At 47.2% G+C, this 21,674-nt stretch overlaps 1 protein-coding gene across 1 annotated transcript in view; it reads right to left on the minus strand.

Annotated features, from left to right (window-relative positions):
• Nucleotides 1-2,186: 2,186 nt before the first annotated feature.
• Nucleotides 2,187-21,674, minus strand: part of PCGF3 (polycomb group ring finger 3) — a 48,486-nt gene continuing 28,998 nt past the window's right edge. Inside the window, exons 9-11 of the mRNA XM_043447737.1 lie at nucleotides 15,680-15,817; nucleotides 6,456-6,536; nucleotides 2,187-6,025 (exon numbers count right to left, since the gene is read on the minus strand). Coding sequence (XP_043303672.1) covers nucleotides 5,978-6,025; nucleotides 6,456-6,536; nucleotides 15,680-15,817 — 267 coding nt within the window. The 3' untranslated portion in view covers nucleotides 2,187-5,977. The remainder of the gene's footprint in view (nucleotides 6,026-6,455; nucleotides 6,537-15,679; nucleotides 15,818-21,674) is intronic.

Genomic DNA, 21,674 nt, shown 5'->3' on the forward strand with positions numbered 1-21,674 from the left:
GAAGTGTGGGTCCTGGGGCCCCTGCCTCTCAGGAGCCCTGGCTGTCCCAGGACCACACCTCTCTGCAGAGCCCCAGGGTCCCAGGATGCCCCTGCCCAAGCCTTGGGGTCCTACGACAGCAGACGATAAACCGGAGACTCACCGGAAGTGCTTCCCAGAAGCTGGAGTAACAGTTTCTCTGTGCTGCCCAAGATGTTGGTAGGGAAGCCATTTCCCACCAACAATATATTCTTATTTGATGCATTCTCAGACTTAGCCTATTTGTTATAAAGACCAGATCTCTCTATGCTTCCAAAGATTTGTGACTAAAAATATTCCTAAAGAAGTAACTTTGTATCATAGTACCCAAAACACACACACACAAAACCCACAGGATTCAATGTAATGTTCAAATGACTAATATTTTCACATCCCAATAAAATCCAGAGACAGGGAGGCTGCAAGGAGAGTCCCACGGACACATCAGCCTGTTGGTGGTGGAGACAGACAGGCCTCAAGGCTGGGGAAGCATCTCTCTGGCCACCCGCCACAACACACCCAAAGCCCCGGTGTGCGTCCGCCTGGAAGGAGGTGGTGGTGCGCCCTGCAGTGCTCCGGGGAACTGACCGAGCGGGAGGGCCTGCCCCCGGGGCCTATCCTCAGCTGCCCCGCCGGGGGGTTTATCCGTAGGAACCAAGAGTCAGAGGAGACACTTAACCTGGCCGGGCAGCAGGCGTGGCGAAGGCTCCTGGTGTGCCGCGCTCCTTTCCCGGCCAGCGCTCCGCCTCGCTCAGGATCGTGGCCATGGCGGGAATGGTGCTGATGGTGAAATCGGGACTTGGCTTCTCACTGGAGAAGTGAACCTCCTGCCAGAGCTCCAGGCTGAGCCGATCGTCTGACCCCCCCTTGAAGCGCATCCTCCCGGCTAGGGGGCCTGGCCAGTCCGCCTTCTCGCTCTTTCCCGGACTCGCCTTCCCCAGGCACTTGTGGCAGCTGGCTGTCCACGTAGAGCCCGACAAGCGGGACCTAATCGTGTGCCTAGCACCTCGGTGAACGTTTACATGTGGCTTTAGCATCTTGACACTCATGAGATGGGGTAAATGACTTACCAAAAATAAGTAGAATAGGTACAATTAATTTCTTAAGGCTAAATTTATCTTTAAAGTTTACTGATCTGCATGTATTAACTCATATATATGGAAGCTAGAAACAATGGCACAGATGAGCCCACCTGTACTGCAGACAAGAGAACAAACATTGGTGGAGGAGGGGCGAGGGGGACAGACCCGGAGACTGACACATACACACCGTGAGGTGTAAAACAGCTGGAGTGGGAAGCCGGTGTCGCACAGGGAGCTCAGCCCTGCGTTCCTGATGATGTGGGGGGTGGGGGCGGGGAAGGGTCAGGACGGAGGGGATGAATGTATAGTTACAGCTGATTCGCCAGGCTGTAAAGCGATTCCCTCCAATATAAAGTTTACTAATCTGAAACTCAAGGAGTGTAACTTTGGTCAATATACTCTCCCTTTTTTCAATTCTAGTTTTCTCAGATTTTCAAGGTTGCTGTAAATTACTTAACCTTTGGCAATTAAGTTTTGGGCATAGTACTTTTTCCCTTGAACTGTCTGTGATGGCCGATTTCATGTGTCAATCTGATGGGGCCCCAGTGCCCAAGCTAACATTATTCTAGTGTGCCTGTGAGGGTGTCCCAGGTGAGAGGAGCCTGAGAATGGGCAGCCTGCACCCTCCCAGGGGGATGGGCATCACTCAGCCCCCTCGAGGGCCTCCTCACGAGAAACGTGTGTGCACGTGTCCTGTAGGGCCTGTGCTCTGGGGAGCCCAGCTAACATGAGAAGACAGTGCCAATCTGCTGGCGGTCTGCCGGTGACAGGAACCAGAGGTTTTCTTTAACACAGCTCCCCGGGCACACACAGCTCCAAGCCAAAGACAGTTCCCTCTCCAGGCAAACAGACAAGCGTGGGCTCCCAGAGTCCCCATCAAACCTCTGGCGCCAAACACCAGACCAGCTCCAAGGTCACAGCCACAAATGCCATGTCGGGCAGAGGGTCCAGGCTGGGTGGGTGGGCCTGGCGGGGTATGTGTGCGTCCTCATAGATACACAGGGCACTGGATCACCCTAACAGGGCACCTATCTTACACTTTTACAAACATCTTAGGTAACAAACATCCAGCTTCAGAGAACTAGGTAGGTTTTCCTTTTGCTTTTATTACAAGCATATAATATCAATTGGCAAAACACTGAATACAAGCTTCACTATCATAAAATCAAAACATTTAAGCAATATTCCAAAAAAGATTTTTAGATTAAAATTTAGCCACCAATAGTACAAAAAAATTACACACCAACACAAAGCATAAAAAATGTAAACTTCAAACCAAACAGTCAGAAACATGTGTCTGTGCGTCACCTCCACAACCCCCACAGCCCCCAAGCTCCACGTGGGACGCTAGGGCAGCAAGGGCTCTCGCCCCCGGACGCTACATCTTTCAGGAAAATTGGTTTTCTTGCACCTGACGAAGCTGTTGGAATAGACATTTACAAGAATGCTACACATGTGCTCAGGGACACGTAATATTTCAGGCCCCTCAGATGTGCCCTAGACGTGGAGACTCGTGAGCTGATAAGACGGCAGCTCCCCGGCAGGGGCAGCAGCTCAGCGATGACTCCGGTGTCGTCTGAATCGTTTCTTAACAACTTACCCCAACCTATTTAAACACCAAGGCAAGAAACACACTGGTTTATCACGTGAAGGTCACACGTGATGCGCTGGAGTGTAAATGATTTCCTGAGGGAATAGAGAAACTGAGCTTTTCGTGATTTATCTGCACTAAATGTATTTTCAGTGTTCTGAGAGCACATCAAATATTCACGTACAAAGAAGAAATCAGTTGGCTTGTTCCTAGAATATTCAATCCAATGACACATTTCAAAATCACTGTAAAATACATCCTGTGGGCTTTGAGGAAAAAGCAAATAAATTTCTAAAGACTTCTAATATGACGAGGGGGCGTAGAGGCCGCACGCCCTGCAGGGCTCTGGAGCCCGGGAAGTAGCACCGTCACAGCTGTGGTCAGTGCGGGGCGTGTCCTGGGCCGCCAGCATGCGGGGCCCAAGGCATGAGGCCAGTCTTGGCCACGCGGTCCCTGACTCTCACTGATGGCAGACACCCCCACGCAGGCCCCCACACACTCCTGACAAGAGCATTCTCATGAGGACCACGATGGAGAAGAAGAATCAGAGCTGAGCATACACGTGCGGAGGGCCCCCCTGCACCCCCTTCAAGTCAGCAGAACAGACGCTGCAGACAACTCAACGTAACTCTAGTGAACACACGCTGGAGCCTGCCGCACAGATGCACAAACCGCGCTTCATCCACGAGAAACAACACACACAAATTAAAACTACTCAAAGTAAAAAGAAGAAGCTTGCAAAACACCTCACAATTTTCATTTTATATGCCTGTAAATAAAGCTGGACCACTGAAAACAAACAATTGGATGGGAAAATATGATAAAAGGCTTAAAATAGAATAAATAATTTTATAAAGTTAAGTTTTCTTCTTTTTCACCCCCCAAATCTTAAATTCAATATTATATATTCTATCTGAATCTTCTATTTTTATGACGCCTGTGTCTAGTGAGACCCTGCCCTGCTGACAAGCTCGCTACTGCTTGCTGACTGACAGCGTTTGCTTTACCAGCATCAACAGTTGTGAAAACTACTTCACAGTAACTCCATCTGTTTAAAAAAAAAAAAAGGTGACAGGATCCAATCACTAGCTGATCCCGGCTTTCATGTTGGAAAAGATGGGTCTCCCTTTGATGTTAAGCAGATGTGCGAGGACAGGGCAGGCTTCCCTCCACTGAAAGGCCCCCAGTGCCGGCCCTTAAGGCTGCATCGGACCAGAGGTGGCAGGACCGGGCTCTCCTGCAGTGAAGACAGTCTGCACGGGGACATCTTAGAAAAATAGGTACTTCTGCTGCTGAGGTTTCATCAGGGCCACACGCTACACACGCAGGACCAGGGGTGGTCGGGGCCCAGGGGGACGGTGGCACCAGCTCGCCCGCCTCCACCTCTGTGTATTAAGTACATCAACTTAGCACCGTGGCAAATTCAAGTGATTGCAAAGACAGCCGCAAGGTTACAGATACACACTATGAGATCACACAGTCAGGCTCCTGTTAGTCTGACCCCGAATTAATGGTATTTGAATTTTGACGCTCATACTGTTTAATCCTTCCTTACCTTGACCACACAGAATACCTAAATTCTAATCTTATACTTCAACTGCATTGAGAACACATGGTTTTACAGAACGTTTCAGCAGAAATGTGTATTTGAGGTAGACAGGTAATATTTACTCATACACATCTACTCATTAAACCCTTGAATAGGAACTCTTAAAAAACCAATTTGGATGAAAAATGAGCTTAGGTAACTAATAATTCAAACAGTCCTGGGAGTAATGGGCTTAAATAAAGAGGTGAACTTTGACCAATTCCTAGGGAAAAACTTGGTTTTATGTTTCTGAAAGGCCTTATATTAAAATCACTTGGACTGAGTTAATTTGTTTTACTTATCACTAAGGAGCTGCTTCTGACATTTATGCATATGAAACAGGAAGTAAAAGAAAATAAACAAACTTGAATGTCAGTGAGCCTGACCACTACTTCCAAAGCAAGTTCAAGAAAAATGCTAGTCACCAAGGTGAAGTTCTTCACGGAAAACCCAGCTCTCAGGAGACCATCAAGACTACCTACCGAATGAGGCGGCCCCAGGACCCCAGGGCGCAGAGGTGGCGGCGGGGAAGAGCCCGAAGCTCAGGCAAAAGCCACCGGACGCGGACATGCACGGGGACAGACACACAGCCAGGACGAGCTCGCACCCAGGAAGGGCCCTCGCCTCACTCCTGCCTCCAGACATTCCAAACTACGATCTTGAAAGAACAAAGATGGATGTGCTGGCAAAGAGTTTATTCTCGAATTCCACAAAAATACGAACATTTGGGAGGAGAAAGGTTAACAGAGGGTGTGCTGCCTTTGCTGGGTTTTAGGTCCTAAGTAACTGAGGACAGCAGCTTCCAACGCACAGGACCCCGCTGGCCCCGCCGTCTGCTCCGGGAGAGGGGGGTGGGCAGGGCAGACGTGCCCGCCGCTGAAGGTGGACCCGGCGGGCCCTGGGGTCTGCACGCCTGGGGCTTCAGTGGAGACACACCCCCGGGCGCCAGTCCCACCCCCACAACCACCATCGATTCCTTCAGCAAAACGAAAAAGGGAAAGAATCAGCATGAAGTTAACCGGCGGCACTGAGCAACTTGTGCCCTGTTTAATAAAAGCGAGTTTTGAGAAGAACTGTTCTGAGAACCAGTGTTGACTGGCCCAGTCCGCTCTGCTGAGCCGCTGCGCTGGTGCTGGGGTGCGGCACCCTGCCCTGGGCTCTGGGTCCCCCGGGGGTCAGAGCCCCCCTGCCTTCACATTCCCTAACGTGGAAAATGAAACACCATGGTTAACTCACGATACTCATGGAAACCTCTTTTGGTTGCTTTTAAATTAAATTTTTATATATCTTCTAAGTCTTCAGGAAGCTAAAGGCAACATAAATATCGTCATTCACCATGAAAAGACATTTTTTTCAATAACTTAGGAAGGATTCAATAAACGTACAAGTATTTGGGGGCTATCGTGAAACCTAATTCATAAACTGAACGGAAGTGACTGAGATTTCCAAGACCTGGAAAGCAAGCAAAGGTCACATGTTGGAATGAAGGCCGCCGCCTCACTGTCCTCACGCTGGTCCCCGTGCGTCACATCTGCAACCCTGTGCCGAGCGTCTCATCACGTGCGATTCTCTCTCATACAAAAGTGATAAATACTCTCTGTTCGAGGTCCAGTCCACACGGCGCCCGGGGCAGCACCTGAGTGCCGTGGCCCCGCCTGGCACGTGCCCTCGGGCGCCTGGGTGCCGTCTCCGCTGTGCTCACAGCAGGTCCATCTTGGGTCTGTAGTGCAACAGGAGGGGTGCCTTCTGCAAGACAAGGGGTGGGGTGGGGGCCGGGACCCCCCCGGGGGTCAGCTGCGGAGGGAGCCCCCGCCTGCTCCTGCCCCCACCTGCCCCTGTCTGGTCCCCGCTCGCCCTCGGACCCCGGCCCCAGCCAGCGGTCGGCCAGCCTGTCTCCCCTGCTCTCAGGCAGACCCTGGGGGTCATGCCTGTCTGTTTCCTGCTCCAGAGAGGGACCATGGCTTGAAGGGTGCCTTCCGATTGCAGTGGCCCCTCCCTCCCCAGGATGTCAGTCACCTTGATCAAGAGGGATGAGACAAGTGGGGGCCTGGGGACCGCAATACCCATGGCCACTCTGGGGCTGATGACTTCAGAGCGACTGCACTGCTGACAGTCCCATGGTGGGCTGTTACTCCTAGGCTCTGAAATAAACCACACACAACCACAGCAGTCTCACCTTGAATCTCCACCTCGTGACGACGACAAATTTGAGTGTATGGTCCTTGCCAAGGATCTCCTCGTTGCATAAAATGTCCAGCTGCCAGGAGAACAAGACCTCAGTCAGCGGGGCCTAGGGCTTGGCGCTCAGAGCACGGGGCCTCTGGTCCAGGCAGTCACGCCCGTCAGCGGAGAGCCACCTGCCTTCCTTCTGGGGCAGCACCAGCGGGAAACAGCACTCAGAAGGCCCTTCCCTGCCCCACCCGAGGGTGGACAGCACTCAGGGCCTCTGTCTACACAGGACAAGGCAGCAGCCCTGTCGTGGGACGGCAGCCTCCAGGCAACTCTCACCAAAAAGCACCCTGTGCCCCAGCATCAGTCCATCTTGGCCAGGTTTGTCCCTCTCACCTCAGTGGAAAAAAGGTTACGGGCTCCACAGACAATTCTTCCCTTTTTTTAAAAAAGACTTTTTAGAGCAGTTTTAGGTTCACAGGAAAATTTAGCAGAAGATACAGAGTCCTCATGTATCTCTTGGCCCCACCCCACAGCCTCCCCCCTGCCATCAGCACCCCTGATGTAAACATGTTACACCTGATGAACCTCCATCAACACATCCTCACCTCCCATAGCCACAGCCTCCCCCAGGCTCAGGACCGATGCTGTGCCTTCTGGGAGCCTGGACAGACACACAGTGACTAGTGTCCTCCAGGACAGTGTCACTCAGAGCAGGCTCACGGCCCTGGGACTCCGCGGGGGGCCTGTCCCTCTCGCCCTCTGCCCCTGGCAACTGCGGCTCCTAGCGCCGTCTCCACGGGTTTTTCCAGATGTCACAGGCTCGGATCGCAGCGTGCAGGCTTTCTGGATTGGCTTCTTTCACTGTCATACGCACTGGAGGTTCCTCCACGTCTCTCATGCCCTGTCAGCTCTTTTCTCTTGGCTGAGTGATGTTCCACTGTCTGGATGGACCACAGTTTACTTATTCACTCACCTTCTGAAGGATGCCTTGGCTTCCAAGTTTTGGCAACTGTGACTAAGCTGCTATAAACATCTGTGTATAAGTTTTCTTGTGGACCTAAGTTTTCAACTCCTTTGGGTAAGTACCGAGGGGCTTGATTGCTGAATTGTACGTATGGTAAGAGCTGTTTTGTGAGAAACCACTGAACTGTCTTCCTAAGTGGCTGCACCGTTTTGCATTTCCACTGGCAGTGATAAGTTTCTGTTGCTCCATGTCCTGGCCAGCATGTGGTGGTGTTGGGGTCCTGGATTTTGGACATTCTGTAGGTGTGGAGTGGGATCTCATTGTTTTAATTTGCATTTACCTGATGACAAATGTTGTTGACCTAGATGGTCTTTTTATTATTATTTTTTTTGGCAGTGCCATGCAGCTTGCAGGATTATAGTTCCCTGACCAGGTATTGAACCCAGGCCACTGCAGTGAACGCACCGAGTCTTAACCACTGGGCCACCAGGAATTCCCAGATGGTCTTTTGAACTTCTCTCTCCAGGCAGGGGAGGAAGGGTCCTGACGTGTGCCTCCTGCGTCTGCCATGGAGACAGCACAACTGTGGGTCAGGACAGAGAATGCCAGGAGTGCGATCCTTGGAGTTCTGTCTGGGAGCCCGCAGGCTCAGGCCCTCTGGAGGCACCAGGGCTCCCTGGCCCGGGGCAGTGTCCTTCCCACCCTGCTTCCATCCTCAGGTGGCCCCAAGCTCCCTCTACTTTCTCCTCTGTACGCATCAATAGTTCGTTCTTATTTACCATTAAAATGACTGGGGTAAGATGCACGTAAAATTTACCAGCTTAGCCATTTTCAAGTGCGTAGCTCAGTGGTGTTAACCACCTCCATGATGTGCAGCTGCCACCGTGCCCACCCACGGACTCTGCGTGTGTGAACCTGTAACTCTGCCCGCTTAGTCAATAACCGCCCGTCCCCTCCCCAGCACCAGCAACTCCTATTCTACTTTCTGTCTTTATGATTCCGATGCCTCTGGGGACCTAGTATAAGTGGAATCGGACAGTATTTGTCCTTTTGTGATTGGCTTACTTCATTTAGCATAGTCTCCTCAAGATTCATCTATGTTGTAGCAGGTGTTAGAATTTCCTTCCTGTTTAAGGCAGAATATTCCATCGTATGGACGGACCACATTTTGCTTATCCATCACCCACTGATGGATGCTTCCACCTTCTGCCCACTGTCAATAACACTGCTACAAGCATGGGGGTACAAATATTTCCCCGGGATCCTGTTTTCAATTCTTTTGGGTATTACCCAGAAGTGGAATTGTTAGATCTCATGGTAGTTCTGTTTAATTTTTTGAGAAATCCTCATACTGTTTTCCAGAGTGGCTGTACCATTTTATATCCCATCAACAGTGCACAAGTGTTCCAATTTCTCCACATCCTCACCACCACTTGTTTCTTATTTTTTGCAGTAGTTATCCTACTGGATATGAGGTAGGTCTCATCACAGTTCTGGCTTGCATTTCCCCCGTGATTAGTGATGTTGATTATGTTTTCATGTGCTTATTGGCATATGTACATCTTTGGAGAAATGTCTACTCAAGTCCTGTGCTCATTTTGTAATTGAGTTTTTTTGTGCTCTATTTTAGAAATAGTCTATCTATTCTGGATAGTAATTCCTTGTCAGATATATGATTTATAAATACTTCCTTCCATTCCATACAATTTCTTTCTTTTTTTTTTTCAATTCAACGAGGTCCAAATTGTCTAATTTTTCTTTTGTTACCCATTCCTTGGGTATTCTATACAAGCAATCATTGCCAAATCCAATGCCAAGTTTTTGTCCTATGTTTTCTTTTAAGAGTTTTATTGTTTCAGGTTTTACATTTATGTCCCTGATACACTTTGAGTTGATTTTTGTATGCTGTGTTAGGTAAGGGTCAAACTTCATTCTTTTGTACGTGGCTATCCAGTTTCCTCAGCACCATTTGTTGAAACGACTGTCCTTTCCTCATTAGAGGGCCTTGGAACCTTGTCAGTTGACCACATATGTGAGGATTTATTCTATTCTCTATTCTGCTCCATTAGTCTGTCTCTCTCAATGCCAACACCACAATTTTGGTTAGTGTATCTCACTAGTACGTTGGGAAACTTTGAGTCCTCCAGTTTTGTTCCTTTTCAAGGTTGTTTTGGCTATTTGGGTTCTTTGAGAGTCCATAAAAAAATTAGGATGCATTTTTTTATTTCTGCAAGAAATATCTTTGGGATTTTGATAGGAATTGTTATTGAATCTGTAGTTCATTTGGGTAATACTGACATTTTAAACAATATTAAGTCTTCTAATCCATGAATGTGGTACACGTTTCCACTTGCTTCTCTCATTTTTCAGCACTTTCTATAGTTTTCACTGTACAAGTCGCTCACTTCCTTAGTTAACGTAATTCCTCAGTACTTCGTTTTTGGGAATTGCTTTTATTGGGCTACAGCCGCTTTACAGGGTGTGTGAGTCGCTACTGTACGTATATGCCCTCCTTCCCATTTGTGTCACCAGAGCAGTGAGTGGAGCCCTTGGAGCCACACAGGACATCCTCATTACCTTCTTACTTTACACGCAGCATCCACCGTGCACATGTCAACCTCGATCTCCCAACTAATGCCACTCCCCAGCTTTCCTCTCTTGATGTCCATGTTTGTTCTCCATGTCTGTGTCTCTATTTCTGCTTTGCACATAACATCAGCTACACCATTTTTTTACATTACACACATATGTGTTAATATATTTGTTTTCTCTGACACTTCACTTTGTATGACAGTCTTTAAGTCTATCCACATCTCTACAAATGACCTAATTTTATTTCTTTTTATGGCTGAGTATATTATTCTTTCTGATGCTATTATAAATGTATTTAGTTTTATAATTTGCTTTTCAGCTTGTTCATTGCTCATGTACAAAAATGTATCTGATTTCTCTGCTCACTTCACATTTTGCTACCTTGCGGTTAGTTCTGACAGGGTCTTTCTGCGAAATTTTTAGAGTTTTCTACATATTCTTCTTCCTCACTCTTCAGTTCAGTCGCTCAGCTGTGTATGACTCTTTGTGACCCCATGGACTGCAGCACGCCAGGCTTCCCTGTCCCAACTTCTGGAGCTTACTCAAACTCATGTCCATCGAGCCGGTGATGCCATCCAACCATCTCATCCTATGTGTCCCCTTCTCCTCCTGCCTTCAATCTTTCCCAGCATCAGAGTCTTTTCAAATGAGTCAGTTCTTCACATCAGGTGGCCAAAGTATTGGAGTTTCAGCTTCACCATTAGTCCTTCCAATGAATATTCAGGACTGATTTCCTTCTGGATGGACTGGTTGGATCTCCTTGCAGTCCAAGGGACTCTCAAGAGTCTTCTCCAACACCACAGTTCAAAAGCATCAATTCTTCATCACTAAGCTTTCTTTACAGTCCAACTCTCACATCCGTACATGACTACTGGAAAAATCACAGCTTTGACTAGACAGACCTTTGTGGGTGAAGTAATGTCTCTGCTTTTTAATATGCTGTCTAGGTTGGTCATAGCTTTTCTTCCAAGGAGCAAGCGTCTTTTAATTTCATGGCTGCAATCACCATCTGCAGTGATTTGGGAGCCCAAGAAACTAAAGTCTCTCACTGTGTCCACTTTTCTCCCCATCTATTTGCCATGAAGTGATGGGACCAGATGCCATGATCTTAGTTTTCTGAATGTTGAGTTTTAAGCCAACTTTTTCACTCTCGTCTTTCACCTTCATCAAGAGGCTCTTTAGAAAAAAAAAAAAAAGAGGCTCTTTAGTTCTTCTTCACTTTCTGCCATAAAGGTGGTGTCATCTTCGTATCTCAGGTTACTAACGTTTCTCCCAGCAATCCTGATTCCAGCTTGTGCTTCATTCAGCCCAGCGTTTGTCATGATGTACTCTGCATATAAGTTAAATAAGCAGGGTGACAATATACAGCCTTGATGTACTTCTTTCCCAATGTGGAACCAGTCCTTTGTTCCATGCCCGGTTCTAATTGTTGCTTCTTGACCTGCATGCAGATTTCTCAGGAGGCAGGTAAAGTGGTCTGGTATTCCCATCTCTTGAAGAATTTTCCACATTTTGTTGTGATCTACACAGTCAAAGGCTTTGGTATAGTCAACAAAGCAGATTTTTTTTTTTCTTCTGAAATTCTCTTGCTTTTTCGATGATCCAACAGACGTTGGCAATTTGAACTCTGTCTGGTTCCTCTGCCTTTTCTAAATCCAGCTTGACCATCTGGAAGTTCATGGATCATGTACTGTTGAAGCCTGGCTTGGACAATTTTGAGCATTACTTTGCTAGCCTGTGAGATGAGTACAATTGTGCGGTAGTTTGAGCATTCTTTGGCATTGCCTTTCTTTGGGATTGGAATGAAAACTGACCTTCTCCAGTCCTGTGCCCACTGCTGAGTTTTCCAGATTTGCTGGCATATTGAGTGCCGCGTTCACAGCAAATCTTTTAGGACTTGAAATAGTTCAACTGGAATTCCATCATCTCCACTAGCTTTGCTCATAGTGGTGCTTCCTAAGGCCCACTTGACTTTGCATTCCAGGATGTCTGGCTCTAGGTGAGTGATCACACCATCGTGGTTATCTGGGTCATGAAGATCTTTTTTGTATAGTTCTTTTGTGTATTCTTGCCACCTCCCTTTAGTATCTTCTGCTTATGTTAGGTCCATACCATTTCTGTCCTTTATTGTGCCTATCTTTGCATGATGTTCCCTTGGTATCTCTAATTTTCTTGAAGAGATCTCTAGTCTTTCCCATTCTATTGTTTTCCTCTATTTCTTTGCATTGATCACTGAGAAAGGCTTTCTTATCTCTCCTTGCTATTCTTGGGAACTCTGCATTCAGATGGGTATATCTTTTCTTTTCTTCTTTGCCTTTAGCCTCTCTTCTTTTCATAGCTATTTGTAAGGCCTCCTCAGACAGCCATTTTGCCTTTTGCATTCCTTTTTTGGGGATGATCTCAACCACTGACTCCTGTACAATTTCACAAACCTCCATCCATAGTTCTTCAGGCACTCTATCAAATCTAATCCCTTGAAACCCACTTAGGTATGGTGTATAAATCCTTTTAATATGTTGAATTCTGTTTATTACTATTTTGTTGAGAATTTTTTGCATCAATGTTAACAAGGGATATTGTGCAGTTTTCTTGTAGTGTCTTTATCTGGCTTTCTCAGGGTTATGCTGATCTCATGAAATGAGTTAGAAAGTGGTTCTCCTCTTCAGTCTTTTAGAAAAGTTTGAGAAGGATTGAAATTAGCTTTTTAAAGGCTTGGTAGAATTCAGGGAAGCCATCAGGTCCAGGATTTTTTTTTGTTGCAAGATTTTCTGATTGGTGATTCAATCTCCTTTACCAGTTACAGGTCTATTCAAATCTCCTATCTCTTTGTGACTGTCGTGGTAGGCCTTGTGTTTCTAGGTATTTGTCCACTTCATCTAGGTCATCCAATCTGCTGGCACACAACTGCTCAGAGTGCTCTCTGAAAATCTATATCTGAAGAAACAGAAGTGATGTCCCTACTTCCATGTCAGATTATATAACTTAAGTCCTCTTTCTTAGCCCCTCTAGCTCAAAGTTTGTCAATACTGTTGATCTTTTTGAAAAACTGCTGATCTTCTCTATTGTTTTTCTATTTTCTATTTTGTTTATTTCTGCTCTAATCTGTATTATTCTTTTCTTCCTGCTAGCTTTGGGTTTAGCTTAGTCTTTTTCTAGATCCTTAAGTTGTAAACTGAGTTTGCTGATTTGAGATCTTCCTTGTTTTGAGATCTTTCCTTGTTTACAGCTATAAACCTCCCCCTTAGTACTGTTTTCACTGCATCATTAGTTTTGGTATGTTGGATTTTTGTTTTTATTTGTCTCTAAGTATTTTCTAATCACTCTTTGATTTCTCCTTTGATCCACTGGTTGCTTAATTTCCACAATTTTGTGAATTTTCCAGTTTTCCTTTGGTTATTTATTTCTAACCTCATGCAGCTGTGGTATGAGAAGATACTTTGTATAACATCCTTGAAAATCTACTGAGATTTTCTGCTCTTCTAAGGACACCAGTCACTGGATTTACAGCCCACCACAATAATCCAGGAGGTCTCTTCACTCCAACATTCTTCGCATGTCTACAAAAACCTTTTTTCAAATAAAGATGTATTCAGATGTTCTCAGGATTACAAAGTGAATGTATATTTTTTGCAGGGTCACCACTTAACCTACAACAGTCTGCCTTCTGACCCCATAAAACCCACATCCACCCCGCATGCATTTTTTTAGCTCAAAGAGACTCAAGCCACTCTAGCATCAACTCCAGAACCCCAAATCTCAACTTCACATCATCAGTTCAAACTCTCAGAGCTTATTTTCTAAATCACAGGAATCAGCTATGGGTGAGACTCTGAGTATGATGCATCCCGAGGAAAAATTCCTCTCCAACTGCGGATCTGTTTTGGGGGGTGGGGGTGGGGGTGGGCAAGAATGCCACTCCCTTCTCCAGGGATCGAACCCATGTCTCCCGCACTGTAGGTAGGATGCTTTACCGCCTGAGCTAACAGGGAAGCCTCCAACTGCGGATCTGTGAAACTAGAAAACACATTATTTGCTTCCAAAATCCAAGTGTGGGACAGGATAGGTATTCTTAGTCCAAAAGGGAGCTATATTAGAAGGCATAAAGACATCACTGGTCTCCATACCATTTGAAATCCAGTATGGAAGTTCCATTTGATCTCAAGATCTGAGAACACATCACTGTGGGTCAAGGTTCTGCTCTCTTGGGCCCGTGTTGGCCTCACCCTCTGGGGTGGCTCACCTTGGCAGCTGAGCAGCTCTTACCAGCCTATTTCCTGCTGGTAGAATTTTGGAAGTCTGATAGCCTTCTCTCATTTCTTCCTGTCTCTGTCCCCTTCAGCCCAAGCTGGTGGTGGTTCTGCCACATTCTTAAAAACACTGTGGGTCTCCCAGGTATGTCCCAGATCCAGGCCACTGACATGAAAATCCTCTGTGGCTCTCTCTCGGATAACTCCTCTCTACTCCTCCCATGAGACAGCCGAGCCACCGTGAGTCAAACAACTAAACCCTTTAGCAAAAGGTTGAACAGCTACACACTTGGCCTTCTCTCTAGAGTGTTTTTCTAACAGTCAAATTCCTAATATTACCATCTTTTTACAATCTGGATAGGCTGTAGGTTCCTTTTTGTTTGGCAGTTCATTCTTGAATTCATCCCTCTCCTCTAACATTTTATTATAGAAGAAACCAGACCAGCTTCTGGGGGCTCCAGGCATCCCTTGGCTTGTGGTCACATCACCCCAATCTTGTCTCCATCTTCACACCGTGTTCTCCTCTTTGTGTGTCTCATAGTTCCCTCTCCCTCACATTTGTACGGGCACATGTCATTGGATTTAGGGTCAATGCAGGATTATTTCAGCTAAAGACTCTTAACTTCATCACATCTGGAAAGATCTTTTTTCCAAAAAGGTCATGATTACAGGCTGTGGGGTTGGGGTGTGGGCACAGCTCCGTGGGGGGCTATGTCCAACCCATTCTTTTCTGACATACATCTCAGAAGCTGGCCTCCTCTCTCTGTCCTCACTGGCCCACTCTCCTGGGGCTTCTGCCAGACTCCCCCCAACTGGCCTCTCCTGCTTCCTTTTCCGAACCCCAACACCACTTTCCTCGCAGCCTGAGGGCTGTTTTCATCATGAGTCCCTGGCTTTACATCCCACAGGGCCTTCTCCTGACGCTTCTGCACGGCCAGCTCCTGCAGACAAGCCACGCGTGAGCAGAAGCGAATGCCCTCAGGAGGGCGTCCGAGACCCCTAGCGAGTGTGCTTGCTCTCCCTCTGGGACCGCTCTGCTCTGCACAGGTTTTATTTTAGTCTCAGCATTCATCAGAACTTGGAAGTATCTTCTCTGTCTACCCACCCATTCTATCCATCCCCATCTATCTGTTTGTGAAATTAAAGACCAGAATCTCTCCTGCGGCGAAAATCTGTAACGTATCTCACTGCCATCCCATTGGCATCGCCTCTTCTCTTAGCATTGGCCTCCATGTTCATGGGTTCTGGGCCTCCACTGCCTTCATCACTATTTACTATCACACTAACTGGGAGTACTCAACACATAAGACTTTTTTTTTCTGATTGAAAATCTCCAAACAAAATTGTAAAAAGCAAACAAATCCAAAGAACTTCAGAAGTATCACTTCTACAAATAAGAAGTGACTCATTACAGTTTCTGTTTACCTCGTTGAAAGACGAGAGGTTAAGTTTTTTGGCAATGAACTTCTTCAGATGCAGGACTGTGGCCTGGGCTGAGCAGCGGATCCATTTTCGCTTCAAGCCCCGCAGTTTGCTGCTGTTGCATTCCAGACAGATGCTTACCTGCGAGAGAAAGGGCTCAGCTGGGGAGGTGCACCGAAGCTCGCCACGGGGCTGCTCCCCGGAGGCTTTCCTAGCCATCTACCGATCCTGTTAAACCTAAAACTGCAGACGTTTTGGAAATCATAAATCTGTTTTGACCTAAACGCACTATCTTAAAATCTGTTTATTTTTACCATTTTGTGAAAAACAATCTAACTATTAATTCTGTTTTATTAATACAGTTCTTTAAAGTAAACCCGAGAATTATTTATTTATTGTGGCAGTACATGCTAGCCTCAGAGTTAAACCGGCAAAGGTGGAAATCCTGTTGTAAAAGCTTCTAGCTGGCAGGACATACACGCGTCGCCACAGAGGCCAAGTGTTCCGCAGGAATGACAAGAAAAGACATCACATAGCAGCCACCACGGCCCCCACACCCAGGAAGGGCCACCAAAGGGCACATCACGCTCGGCCAGCTCACTAGAGGGCGGAGGACTCAGCAAAGACATCACACGTGGCGGCACCATGGACCCCTCATCCAGAGAGGGTCACCAGGAGGCAGCATGCGTCGCCAGCTCACTAGAGGGCAGAGGACTCTGAGCAAAAGCACCAAGTCTCAAGTTCACGGTTAGGGTCAGAGTACTCAGCGTGTGACAAGGAACTTCAAGACAACAAACTAAGTAAAGCGACTCCAGATGGCAGACGCAGCAGAGGGACAGCCTGGCCACGCTGCACTGCTGAGCTGGCCCCACCTGAGACGCCTCGCCTCACTCAGGGGCGAGCCTTTCTCCAGGAATGGTTAGGGTGTGCCAAAACTCAGACAAGAGAAGAATCATTAATGACTGAAGTATATGTGTCTAAAATTACTAGATATGAAAGAAGGAATTAAAAGTATAACTATGAATATAACTACGAATAAAGAACAGGCAGGTATCTTTTGAATAAAAGATATTCAAATATAACTTCTAAAAATAAAAAACATTCATTCAAATTAAAAACTCAATGGCTGGTCAAACCACAGATTAGTCTCAGCTGAACGCAGATCAATTTTCTGAAAGATCAATGTGAACAAATTCCCCAAAAGAAGTATAGACACTGAGGTATCAATTAAAATAAGAAAACAAAGGAAAGGTAAGACACATGAAGACAGACCAGAGTCTGAAAATCACAAGAGGCCAGAAGAAAAAGAGAAAATAAAGGCAAAAGGATGCCCCCAAATGATGCAAGACATTAAGTCCTCAATGCCAGGAAGCAAAAGAATCTGAAACAAAGGAAATCAGAGGAAATCTGCACCCAGACATTAAGGACCCCTCCGAGCACCGGGGACCTAGGCCCAGGGGGCCGGGTGGGTCTGCACGAGGGGCTGGTGCTCAGGAGCTGAGCCCAGTCACGGGGCTTCCCACCGTGTCGCCAGAAAGGAAGAACCAAACTATCATTCAGAGAGGAAGTGGAATGATGTCACCAGCACACGAAGACAGAACACAAGTACAAGAAACGAGAAGCAGCAGCTCAGGAAGAAAGAGCCCGAAGCAGACGGACTAGCTGGGGTTAAGGAGGCGCCCGGGCAGCAGGAGAGCCCTGCTGCTGTTTAGGGGAGACAAGCGGAAGAAGCCACAGGCCCCCAGCAGCAGGAGCAGGAGGCCATGGGCTGGGCCGTCAGAGCTGCAGAGCACTCTGGAAAGCCCAGTCTGTGCAAGCACGGGAGTGACCACGAAGTGCACCCTACGAGGGGGACTCGGGACAGCGACACACACCCCTCTCACCGCACACTGCCCTCGGGACCGGGTAAGTGCATTACCTATCTGTGTTTCTGACCACACTGTCCCACATGCAGGACCTTATTTCCCAGACCAGGGGTTGAACCTGGGGCCCCTGCAGGGGAGTCTCAGCCACTGAACCATCAGGAAGTACTCAAATGTATTACTTATTTAAAAGCACTGGGTTAAAAGCATGTTTGTAATTTTTTAACGATTTCGTTGCAGTATAATTTACATATATGTTTTAAGTATACAATTCAGTAAGTTTTAGTCAACTTAGAGTTGTGCAACCACCACGCCACACAGTCTGAGGTCAGACCCATCACCTCATAAAGACCCTCGCAGTTTCGGTGGTCAATCCGCCCCACCCGGGCAGCCACCCTTGGCCTGCGTCTGTGGACCAGCCTCTCCTGGACAGTCTACAGATGGGATCATACAATGGAGTCTTCCCATCTGACTTCTTTCACACAGTCAAGTGCGGAGACTCAAGTGCACGGCAGCACCTCGCACTTCTCCACCTTCCTGCCGACACCTGTCACCATCTTTCTGATTACAGCCATCTTGTGAGTGTAAAATGCTATTTCATTATGGTTTTAATTTGCATTTTCCTAATGACTGATGATGTTGAACACATTTTTCATGTGACTATTAGTGAAAGTTGCTCAGTCAAATCTGACTCTTTGAGACCCCATGGTCTGTAGCCTGCCAGGCTCCTCTGTCCATGGAATCCTCCAGGCCTGAATACTGGAGTGGGTAGCCCTTCCCTTCTCCAGGGTATCTTTCTAGGTCTCCTGCACTGCAGGTAGATTCTTTACCAGCTGAGCTACCAGGGAATGTGACTATTAAACATTTGTAATTCTTCTTTGATAAAATGTCTGCCGATTTGTTAATTGGATTGTTCATCTTCTTATTGAGTTAAGAGTTACATATATCCTAGATAAAAGTCCTTTTCAGAAATGTCATTTGCTAATATTTTCTCCCAGTCTGTGGTCTTTTAAATTTTTCCCAGTAGTGTCTTTTGAAGAGTAGCAATTCCCTTTGGCTGCGCCATGTGGCTTGAGGAATCTCAGCTCCCTGACCAGCGGCTGAGCCGTGCCTCAAAGGGGAAGCACAGAATCTCAGCCACTGGACCACCAGGGCGTCCCAAGAGCAGTATTTCTTCATTTGATGAATTTTCTTACATCAGTTTTCTTTCCTGAGTTGTGTTCTTGGTTTTGAATCTGAGAACTACAAGCCTAACCCAAGATGCTAAGGAGTTTCCCTCATGTTTTCCTGAAAAGTTTCCAGGTTTGAGCCCTTACATTTTGAGTTAACTTGGGCTTCCCTGATAGCTCAGTTGGTAAAGAATCCACCTGCAATGCAGGAGACCTGGGTTCAATCTCTGGGTTGGGAAGATCCCGTGGAGAAGGAGAAGGCTACCCACTCCAGTATTCTGGCCTGGAGAATTCCACAGACTGTATAGTCCGTGGGGTCGCAAAGAGCTGGGTGCAACTGAGCGACTTTCACTTTCACTTTCCATGTGGTGAGAGGCAAGGGCATTGAGTGAATCTTCTGCACGTGGGTGTCCAGCTGTCCCAGCACCATCCAAGACACTGTTCTTTCCTCAGGAAGGGCCATGGCACCTGTGCTGGAATCAAATAACCTTGAATCTAAGGGCTTATTTCCACACTCCACAATGATTAAAAAATCTACCTTAACAACTGCAACACAATGTCTTGATTACTGCAGCCTTGTTTGTAAGATTTGATGTTCAAAATTTCCAATGCATATATTAAAGAATGTTCAACTCAAGAAAGTAGAGAAGGAACAAAAGGGAACACAGAGCAGAAAGAAGGAATGATTAACAGAAAAGAATGTGGCTCCATCTCTGGCAAGAATGACCAAAAAAGCAGGAGACACCAGTGGGATACTAGGAAGAGCAATAGAGAAATAACCAGACACTTGGCAAAGTCCAAAGACAGACAAAAGAATTCTGTGAAAACCTAAGTCCAAGTAGAAACTTTCCTAGAAAAAATATAACTTACCAAATAATCTAAAAAAGGAACAAAAGATTTGAGAAGGATTAAAATCATTAAGGAAATTTAATGTATAGTTTAAAATCTTCCGACCCATCTTCAAAAAAATTAACTAAGATCTGATGGCTTCATGGGAAGTTTAAACAAAATATTCAATAAAATGGATGTTCTCAATCTTATACAAACTTTCCTAGAAAATGAAAATGGGAGAGAGAGACTATCTCCAGCTCTGAGACTTCTCCCCTTGATACCAAAGCTAAACAGATACACACAGTTCCTGTGAAATGATTACATCAGAACATGCAACACACACCCATGAACACAGCAAGAATCCTCGTGAAGGAAGCAAGGGCCGCCCGAGGAGCTAGAGGTGGACGGGCAACCAAACAGATCACAGACCCCGGAGTCTGGCACAAACAGTGCGTGGAGATGTGCCAGGAAGACCAAGGCCAGCACCCAGGAGTCTGTGAGGGCTGGAATAGTCGGAACACCAGTCAGAAACCAGTGGGATCCTTGTTCCGAGGCCTGAGCCGTGCATGCGCCCAGGACACACCGCAGGGCCCACCGTGGCACCACGTCACATGGCCCCCGTGCGAAGTGGCCGCGTGACACACCTCAAAAACAAGCTCAGAAGTCAATTTTAACTGAGAAAAGGCACCTGTTCTGTAGCGTCTATGGTCTGTGGCTACATCATAAACATGAAGACTCAGGACCCAGGTCGGTAGAGCCCAGCAGGTCCCCCAGGTTTTTGGGTGCGTCCCAGGCCAAGCTCCAGGCACCTGCACCACCACCTGCCCAAGGCCCTGCCGCCCAGTCCCCGCCCACCCTTGGCTCCAGCCTGGCCGCCCTGCCCCCAGCCTTCCCTCCCTGTAGGCCCTGTCCCGCCCCTGCTCCTCACACCTGGGGGCCCCAGCAGGCCCCTGTCTCGGGCCACGGCCACCCCCGCTCTGCCTTCCTTGGGGCCAACAACAGAACAGCACGCGAGGCGCAGACTGGCGTGGACGTGTGGCCTCAAAGGGGCGCAGTGGGGCCTGTGCCCCCATTCCCGGGACAGCCTGCTGGCTCCTCTGAGAGCAACCAATCACACAGACACCTCTTTGGCATGTTTGTGATAAAAAAGGCAAAATTTAGTAACAATAAAGATAAACGCTGAAGGTTTAAAACTGACAGAACAGGGGTTAACAAGATGGCCCACCCTGCACCTGAAGAGGCTGGGCCAGCAGCCTGACCCAGGCTCCAGCGAGACTTCCAAGTCCAACAGGACGTAGAAAGGCGGAGACATGGGCCCCAGGGAGGTGTCCTGCACCCCAGTGTTTGTTCTTCTCTCTGTTCACTGAGACACATTGGAGCACCCTCCCACACTTCAGAGATGTTTCTCTTCCTGTGGCACCCGGGGAAAGTTTTCAACAACACAGAAGCATATAAACTGGAAAATTAAGGTTCCGCTATTCTATCCTTACAACCACACTATGCTAATCATGTCTGTAATAAATGTCAGTGTGCATATATACACATATATTTCACTTCTTAAATATATATATGTATGTGTGTTTAGTTGCTCAGTAGTGTCCAACTCTTTTGCAACCCTATAGAGTGCAGCCCACCAGGCTCCTTTGTCCATGGGATTTCCCAGGCAAGACTACTGGAGTGGGTTGCCATTTCCTTTTCCAGGGGATCTTCCCAACCCAGGGATCAAACCCACGTCTAGTGCATCTCCTGCACTGCAGACAGGTTCTTTACCACTGAGCTGCCATATGTCAGAATATATACATAGGCAGACTTTGCTTTATTGCACTTCACAGATACTGTGTTTTTTATGAATTGAATGTTTGTGGTAGATGATGGCTAGCACTGTTTGGCAATAAAGTATCTTTTAATTAAGGAATGTATCTTTTTTTCTTTCCCCTCTGAGGGCTTCCCTGGTGGCTCTGTGGTCAAGAATCTGCCTGCAATGCAGGAGATGCATGAGATGTGGGTTCGATCTCTGGGTTGGGAAGATCCCCTGGAGAAGGAAACGGCAACTCACTGCAGTATTCTTGCCTGGGAGATCCTATGGACAGAGGAGCCTGGAGGGTTACAGTTCATGGGGTTGCAAAAGACTTGGGA

The sequence above is a fragment of the Cervus canadensis genome, chromosome 26, assembly GCF_019320065.1.
Source record: "Cervus canadensis isolate Bull #8, Minnesota chromosome 26, ASM1932006v1, whole genome shotgun sequence".
Classification (NCBI taxonomy): domain Eukaryota; kingdom Metazoa; phylum Chordata; class Mammalia; order Artiodactyla; family Cervidae; genus Cervus; species Cervus canadensis.